The sequence below is a fragment of the Urtica dioica genome, chromosome 8, assembly GCF_054948205.1.
Source record: "Urtica dioica subsp. dioica isolate 48M chromosome 8, U.dioica_male_clone48M_v1_H2, whole genome shotgun sequence".
Lineage (NCBI taxonomy): Eukaryota > Viridiplantae > Streptophyta > Magnoliopsida > Rosales > Urticaceae > Urtica > Urtica dioica.
In genome coordinates, this window is record NC_142763.1 from 21,720,009 (window position 1) to 21,729,406 (window position 9,398).

The window sequence follows — 9,398 nt, forward strand, 5'->3', positions numbered from 1 at the left end:
TTTTTTTTTTGCCCAAGACAAAAGCCTTGCCCGTCTTAGGTCAGGGCCGGCCCTACATATCACATGAAGGAAGTCAGTGATAAGGTAGCTAGATCAAGCTTCTATCAAATGCAAGAATTATGATGGGCAATTTTGAAACTACAACACTAGTCAAGAATTATGATGGGCAATTTTGAAACTACAACACTAGTCAAGGCAATTAGTTAAGTTATTACAGCCAGAGCTAGTTATTCGATCTAACAATAGACGTGTTTGGTATCAACTAAGAAAAGATGTAGATGTATACATATATATATATATATATATATAAATATATGCTTATTTACTTATTTAGTTTGCTACTTAGTCAATTTTTACTAAATTTTTTATAAATAATTATATTCACAATATTTTTTTTTATTGCATATGAACAATATTTACACTATTTCATATTAACAATCTTTACGAATTGAAAATTTATCATAAATTTATAAAATGTTGGCTATTTAATTTTTAAATTTTTTTTATTTTGGTGGTTCAGTTTGCTAATCATTTGTATTTATATTTGTGATGTTCAATTCAGTTGAATAATAACAAGAAATCTGTCACTCAAAATGCCAAGGATCAATCTCCCTCGTTCTGAGAGATTGATTTCCTCATTCTTCTTATTCCTCTATTCTCAAATATCAAATAGAATCGGTTTTTTTTTTTTTTTTTTATCAGAAATAGAATCGTATTATTTACCAATTGGTATTTAACTAGTGCAGTTTTGATAACACACGTAGCGATTCAATAATAAATAAGTGAATAATTTTTTTAAGTGGTTACAATTTTGAGTGGTAAAAGATCTAATAAGCTATCACTAGAAAAACATAGCATTTTGACTCCTCAAATAAGGTAGGGCTTCCACTCAAAATCCCTGCGAATTTTATTTCGTCATTAACTTTAAAAACAGAAGGTACAACTTTCGTACACACGAAACAAGCTAGCAAAGTGACAGCACATCAATACATTCATATATATAATACCAAATCCAAAAGTTTTCCTTGTCGGCCTCTTAAACCCACACCCACCAATTTCTTCTGCCAAAAATTCACAAAAAAAAAAAAAAAAAAAATCAAGCGGTTATATAGCCGAATAAAACTTAAACTTTTGCAAAATAGTCATAGTTTGTCAACTATAAGCAAACTAGCCAAAGTAAGATTAATCTAAGTTGGATTAAATTTAATCCCAACGAACTATAAAGACAGAATGTAAGGTTTATGACGGCTGAATTAAAATTAATCGAGGCAAGATTAAAAGTCGTAGTACTCTCAATTGACTATTTTGCTATATCTAATGAAACTATGACTATTTTGAAAAGTCATAGTTTGAATTGGTTATTCAACCTCTCATAGGTCCTTTCGCATACACTATAAAATAAAAAATACCATAAAGTCAGGTAAAAGTAAAAGTTTAATTGACTCTTTTTATTAAGTAATTTTATAATGTAAAAAAATTGCAGATTAATACGTAAGGTAAATATATTGGATGAAGAGGAAGATGGTGGGATGGGAAGTATCCGTAAATTTATTCCCACACAAAGCTCATTCTTATATTCATAAACATAGAGTTACAGATACGAACACCAAACTTTGTTCAAAACAAAACATGCATACGTTTTAAGCGAGGCCACGTGCCCACACTGAAAAATAGAAGAAAAAAAATTATTCATATATATCTTTCTTTGTCTGCATTTATATATATTAAAAAGTTTATTTTCCTATAAAGTGTAAACAAAATTTTGACGACCATGATTGTTCAGATGATAGGATTGTATGGTAAGCTATACCTTCAACTGTTGTGTTCAGAGTACTGAAGGAAGCAACCAGCTGGTGGGTACATATTGCCATTGGTATTTGATGTTAGAATAATTTTGGGACTACTAATGTCATTAAATAAATGTATTAGGTCATTATTAATTAAGTCAAAATTGATGTGGTCTAATTTAGAATAAAATATGTGACTTAAGGACATATTTGTCATGAATTTATTATGTGGCTACCATAAGTGCTAATCTAATTTGATGATGGGCCAAATTAGAAGTCAACAATGGTTATTAATAATTGTCTGACAGTTATTAATAACAGGGTATGTCCCTGATTGCAGTACGTACGATAATTTTCTTGTATCCCCATCAACAAGAATTCTCCAGACTCAGGTAAACTGCAATCAAAAGACCATCCAATTCTTTATGTTTGCAATCCATGGATTCAGGTACGCTTCCGCTATTTAAGATCTATGGTTTGGTTTCTCTTGAATTGAATTAGGATTATTGTTAGGATTCAAGTATTGGATGTGTTCAAATTATTTAAAGCCGAAGTTGAAAATCAACTCAACAAAAGGATAAAGAAAGTCAAATCTGACCGTGGTGGTGAGTACTATGGTAAGATATGACGGCTTAGGTGAACAACGTCCGGGACCCTTTGCCAGATACCTAGATGAGTGTGGTATCCTCCCACAGTACACTATGCCTGGGTCGCCCAGAATGAATGGTGTTGCTGAAAGACGAAACCAGACTCTTATGGATATGGTAAGGAGTATGATTAGTCATTCAACCTTACCAGAATCACTCTGGGGAGAGGCGCTTAAGACCGCAGCCTACATTTTAAATAGGGTACCATCTAAAGCCACTGACAAAACACCTTATGAGCTTTGGACCGGACGAAAGCCTAGTTTAAAGCATTTTCATATTTGGGGTTGTCCTGCTGAAGCAAGGCCTTATAGGCCGAGTGAAAAGAAATTGGATACCAAAACAATAAGCAACTACTTTATTGGGTACCCTGAGCGATCAAAAGGGTATAAGTTTTATGATCCTAAAGTTAAGACAATCTTTGAGACGGGAACTGCAACATTCTTTGAGGATATTGAGTTTGGTGGGAGAAATAAAGAAAAAGACTTTGTCTTTCAGGAGGATTCGGACTCAACAATTTCTATTGAGGAAAGTTTGATTCCTATTCCAATTACTTTTGATAATGTTCAGGATTCTGTTCCTGTCATTAATCAAGAGCAACAAGACATTGTCATTCAACCACCTGAGGTACAAACTCAACAACCTCAAGATCAAGTGTCTTTGCGGCGATCCACTAGAGAAATGAGAAATGCTATACCAGATGATTACATAGTTTTTCTTCTCGAAAATGAGGATGGTTGTGGTGTGATGGAAGATGACCCTGTCAACTTCCAAAATGCCATGAATGATACAAACTCTATAAAGTGGATTGAAGCGATGAATGAAGAGTATAAGTCTATGCAAGACAATAAAGTTTGGGAAACTTGTCCCATTGCCTGAAGGAAAGAAACCTATTGGTTGCAAATGGATTTTTAAAACCAAAAGGGATTCGAAGGGTAATGTGGAGAGGTATAAGGCTCGTCTTGTAGCAAAAGGTTATACTCAAAAGGAAGGGATTGACTTTAAAGAGACCTTTTCTCTAATTTCATCAAAGGACCCTTTTCGGACAATCATGACACTTGTTGCACATTTTGATATGGAACTCCATCAAATGGATGTCAAGACAGCGTTTCTCAATGGAGATATTGAAGAAACAATCTATATGGTGCAACCTGAAAACTTTGTGTTGGGAGACCCAAAGAAGATGGTTTGCAAATTGACAAAATCCATATATGGACTAAAGCAAGCTTCCCGTCAATGGTACCACAAATTTCATCAAGTGATTCTCTCGTATGGTTTTGAGAGCAATGTTGTTGATGATTGTGTGTATCACAAGTTCAATGGAACTAAACATATGTTCCTGGTTTTGTAAGTCGATGACATACTACTTGCCACTAACGATAAATGCATGTTGCATGAAACCAAGAAATTTCTATCGAATCATTTTGAGATGAAAGATCTTGGTGATACCTCTTTTGTATTAGGAATCCAGATTTACCGAGACCGTTCTCGAGCTTTACTTGGATTATCACAAAAGAGCTACATCGATAAAGTGCTCAAAAGATTTGGCATGTATGATTGTAAACCAGGAGACACCCATGTCGCTAAAGGAGACAAATTCAGTCTCAATCAATGTCCTAAAGAAATTCTTGAGATTCAAGCAATGGAAAAGATTCCCTATGCTTCGGCAATTGGGAGTCTTATGTATGCTCAGGTTTGTACGCATCCAGATATTGCGTATATTGTTGGAGTTTTAGGCAGATACTTAAGCAATCCAGGTATGGATCATTGGAAAGCAGCAAAACGAGTCATGAGGTACTTGAAAAGAACAAAAGATCACATGCTCACATATAGGAGGTCAGACCATTTGGAGATCATTGGTTATTGTGACTCCGATTTTGCGGGATGCCAAGATAGTAGGAGATCCACATCAGGCTATGTCTATTTGTTGGGTGGTGGAGCTATATCATGGAAGAGTGCAAAACAGACTCTTATAACTTCATCCACCATGGCAGCAGAATTCGTAGCATGTTATGAGGCATCCAATCATGGTATATGGCTGAGGAATTTTGTCACGGGGCTGCGTATTGTGGAAGGAATTGAAAGGCCGCTTAAGTTATATTGTGACAATAAATCACCCGTAATGTATTCCAACAACAACAGGAGCTCGACGAAGTCGAAACATATCGACATCAAGTTCTTAGTTGTTAAGGAAAGAGTGCAAAGTGGTCAGATTTACATAGAGCATTTAGGAACAAACTCCATGATAACGGACTCTCTTACAAAGGGTCTACCACCGAAGGTCTTTCACGAACACACTTCTCATATGGATGTTGTACAGCTTCAGGATATCTAGATTCGGTGGGAGTTTGTTTATTTGTTTTATTTATGTTGTGTGCTTTATGTTTGCTTGTGTTGTTTGTAAACATACATATTTATTGTTTCTGATCAGATTTATGGTACTAGTTTATGACACTTTGCATATTCAGGATATAACTTGATCTCTTTGAAGTAGGATCGGATAAAATTGATATGAATAGATCACATTGCATATAATTTTATCTACCACATATTCATGATTGATCTATGTCATTTGATTATATTGATGTATGTGACCATTGACGTGTTTAGTTGTGATTGATACAACGAAAACAACTTTGATCCTATATTGATGTAATTGATGGACGAGATTGTAATATGTCACATCATGATAATGACAAACATTTTCTGCGCGTTAAGGTTGACACATTTATTTTATACATGTATAGTCCAGTGAGAGATTGTTAGAATAATTTTGGGACTATTAATGTCATTAAATAAATGTATTAGGTCATTATTAATTAAGTCAAAATTGATGTGGTCTAATTTAGAATAAAATATGTGACTTAAGGACATATTTGTCATGAAGTTATTATGTGGCTACCATAAGTGCTAATCTAATTTGATGAGGGGTCAAATTAGAAATAAGCAATAGTTATTAGTAACTGCCTGGAAATTATTAATAACAGGGTATGTCCCTGATTGCAGTACGTACGATAATTTTCTTGTATCTCCATCAATAAGAATTCTCCAGACTCACACAAACTGCAATCAGAAGACCATCCAATTCTTTATGTTTGCAATCCATGGATTCAGGTACGCTTCCGCTATTTAAGATCTATGGTTTGGTTTCTCTTGAATTGAATTAGGATTACTTTTAGGGATTTAAAAAATCATAACATTTGATTCTATTGTTTGAGAATGTTCAGAATTCAATAAATTTATTTTAAACTCTCGTAGCTTTAGTTGGACTCATAGTCTAGCTAATGGATAAATAGAGGCGACTCGACTAAATTAGTCGAGAGTTTATGACGAGGAAAAAAAAAGTATTTTTTTATATAAAAAAATTTGCTATCTAGCTTATATAAATTTGGACGTTTGCTAACTAATTGATATTTGATGTATATAGTCAACATGATGACGTGGCTAATAGTCAACATTTGGTAAGTTGATAAGTTTTTGTTTTTCGTAAATAGTCATATTATTTTAGTCAATTTATGCGTTTAAATAATTGGTCTTCGCTATTTACCAAAAAACTTACTAAAAAATGGCTGAATGAAAAAAAAAACGTAAATATGGATATATATCTAATGAGTCATTTCTATAATCATATAAAAATTCATTAAAAAATTGAAAACTACATATTATAAATTTTAAAACAAAATAAAAATAAAAAAACTTACAATACAACTAAATTTAATAAACATTTTTGTTATCATATTACCAAAAAAAATTTTTACACAAAATCTATTTTTTTGTCGTTATTTTTTGACATACAAAGTCAGAAACTAACAATTTATTATCATTCGACACTTTTATGACATAACATAAAAATTTTAGGGATCATTCTTAAAGTAGGACATTCTCACTACTTTTGGACCAAAGTCTATTAAGCCTAATTTAATAAAAAAACTATGAGTAATTACTTTTGTAGCCTTATTATAAAAAAGAAAAAAAATACACGTCTCTCTCTCTCATCTCTTTTTTTTTTAGCTAGAATTTCATATCTTCACTACTAGAAATATGACATTTAGCGACGGAAGTATTAGCGACGACTTAATCGTCGCTAATAAATCGTCGCTAATCACCCTTTTAGCGACGACTTTCCCGTCGCTAATTTTTTGGGGCGAAAAAAATTAAAGTTTGGCGGCAAAGATAATTAGCGACGACTTTATCGTCGCTAATTCTTTTTTGTCGTCGCTAAGTTCACGGGAAACTAATTAGCGACGATAAATTCGTCGCTAATGAGGTCTGAATTCAGCTAGCGACGATATAATCGTCGCTAATAATGTTGAATTAATTTCGAATTTTAAAGAGGGAAAAATCCCTCCCATTAAATTAAAACGAAATGATTTAGCGACGATAATGTCGTCGCTAAAGATATTTTAATCGTCGCTATACATTTAGCGACGAACTAATCGTCGCTAATTGTTTTCGAATTTTGACGAATTTTAAAGAGGGAAAAATCCCTCCCATTACATTAAAACGAAAATGATTTAGCGATGATAAAAATGTCGTTAAATGTCTGAAATTTACTAATAGCGACGGATTTATCGTCGCTAAATGAAATATCGATTTAAGTTCTTTTAGCGACGAAATGAAATGATTCAGCGACGGAAAAATCGTCGCTAAAGGTCTTTAAATACTAGATCGTGAACCAACTTCCTCATTTCTCTTTCTTTAACCTAAAACGATTTCTCTCTCTTTTTCTCTCTCCCGCCGTCGCCGTGCCCTCCTCCGCCGTGTGCCGCCGTCGCCGACCTCGTCGTACCCGGTAACTCTCTCTCTCTCCTCCCTTTTCTCTCTCTCCTCACATCTCTCTCCTTACCGGTCTCTCTCTCTCCCATTGCAGCTCCTCCGCCGCGCTCCGCCGCTCCGCCGCCGACGCCGTAGCCACTTCCCCGCCGACGCCGTCCTTGGCCGCTTCCTCTTCTCTGGCCGCGCGCTCTCCCGCCGTACGTGATCGGTAAGTTTTTTTTTTTAAAACTTTATATATATGGATTAATATATTAATATTTACATAAATGTTTAAATTATGTATAAGTATAATTATTTATATATATATATAAATATAAATTAGGATTAGATATATAAATATTTATATTATGAAATGAAATTTTGTTTGGATTAGTAAATTAGAAATTATTAAATTAAGAAATTTTGTTAGGATTAATTGAAATTAGAAATTTTGTTAGAGTAAATTAGAAATTTTGTTAGGATTTAAAAATTAGAAATTTTGTTAGGATTTAGAAATTAGAAATTTTGTTAGAGTAAATTTTGTTTGGATTAGTAAATTAGAAATTATTAAATTAAGAAATTTTGTTAGGATTAATTGAAATTAGAAATTTTGTTAGAGTAAATTAGAAATTTTGTTAGGATTTAAAAATTAGAAATTTTGTTAGGATTTAGAAATTAGAAATTTTGTTAGAGTAAATTTTGTTTGGATTAGTAAATTAGAAATTATTAAATTAAGAAATTTTGTTAGGATTAATTGAAATTAGAAATTTTGTTAGAGTAAATTAGAAATTTTGATAGGATTTAAAAATTAAAAATTAGAAATTAGAAATTTTGTTAGGATTTAGAAATTAGAAATTTTGTTAGGATTTAGAAATTAGAAATTTTGTTAGAATAAATTATTAATTAGGTGGTTATGGATTTAAAAATGAATAAAAATGTTAAATTAATTAGTTGGTTACGGATTTCAAAATGAATAACAATGTGAATTTAATTAGTTGGTTATTATGGATTATGAATTTTAATAATCGAACCACTGAGGTTGGATTTATTGTTAGTTTTAAGATGTTTCTATGCAGGTTTTAAAGTTAAAGACTTGATGCCGGGTTGTTAAGTTTATAGGGGAGGTTCTGCCGAAATTTCAGTAGGATCGTGAAATTATAAAATAAAATCCGAAAACTACTAAATTTTGAAATGTTCAATCTATAGGTAAAATGAGTTATCCAAATAGGAATTGGATAATCGAGGACCAACGTTTAAGCGTTGAGTTTGCGGCTGGCATGACAGAGTTCATGGCAATGGCCCGACAACACGTAAATGTCGAAGGACGAGTTAAGTGTCCATGAAGAGGTGTAACAACGTGTTGACGTAAAAAATTCCTAATATAGAGAATCATCTCTTTATCAGAGGATTAAAGAGGAATTACACGAGGTGGAACTTTCACGGGGAGGAAGAAGATGACGTAATGCAGTATCAGACGGATTACAGAGGAGGATGGATGTTTGATGTTGTACACGATATCTTAGATCACAACGACGTAGATGGTGACGATGACAGTATTGACCCGAATGCAGAATACCAGAGTGGACAATTCGATGACCTTTTCAGGGACCTGAACACAGAATTATAGCCGGGTTGTACGGAGTATTCGTCACTCTCATTTGTTGTCACGTTGATGCATTTGAAAGTGATGAACAAGTGGACGAATAAGTCGTTTGATCAGCTACTGGAAGTACTGAAAAAGTCTCATCCGATCGGCAACACGATTCCAGAGTCACACTATGAAGCAAAGGCGAAATTGCGTCGATTTGGTATGGGTTACGAGTCGATTCACGTCTGCAAACACGATTGCGCGTTGTTTTGGAAGGACAAAGCCAATCTAGACGAGTGTCCGGTTTGTAATGAGAGCCGGTGGCTGAAGAAAGACGGTGGAAAAAAAGTAGCGCATAAAGTGTTGCGCTACTTTCCACTGAAAGATCGACTTAAGCGACTGTACGCGAGTCGGCACACGGCTCTAGAGATGCAGTGGCACGAGAATGAACGCATTAAGGAGGATGGTGTACTGCGACATCCTGCAGACGGAGCAACGTGGAAGGAGATCGACCGAAAATATCCCATGTTTGCGGCAGAACCGAGGAACGTCCGGCTGGACTTGCCGCCGTTGGTTTCAACCCATTTGGTGACATGAGTTTATCGTACAGTATTTGGCCGGTAG

At 34.0% G+C, this 9,398-nt stretch overlaps 1 protein-coding gene across 1 annotated transcript; it reads left to right on the forward strand.

Moving 5' to 3' along the window:
- The first annotated feature begins 2,488 nt into the window (after positions 1–2,488).
- On the forward strand, positions 2,489–3,310 carry LOC149388542 (uncharacterized). Its single transcript, XM_089622460.1, has one exon. It carries the CDS (start codon positions 2,489–2,491, stop codon positions 3,308–3,310), a length of 822 nt encoding a protein of 273 aa, XP_089478586.1.
- Positions 3,311–9,398: the final 6,088 nt, after the last annotated feature.

Bases quoted from the DNA above. Each gene is read 5' to 3' on its own strand.
- LOC149388542 (XM_089622460.1), top strand. From the start codon at position 2,489: ATGCCTGGGTCGCCCAGAATGAATGGTGTTGCTGAAAGACGAAACCAG.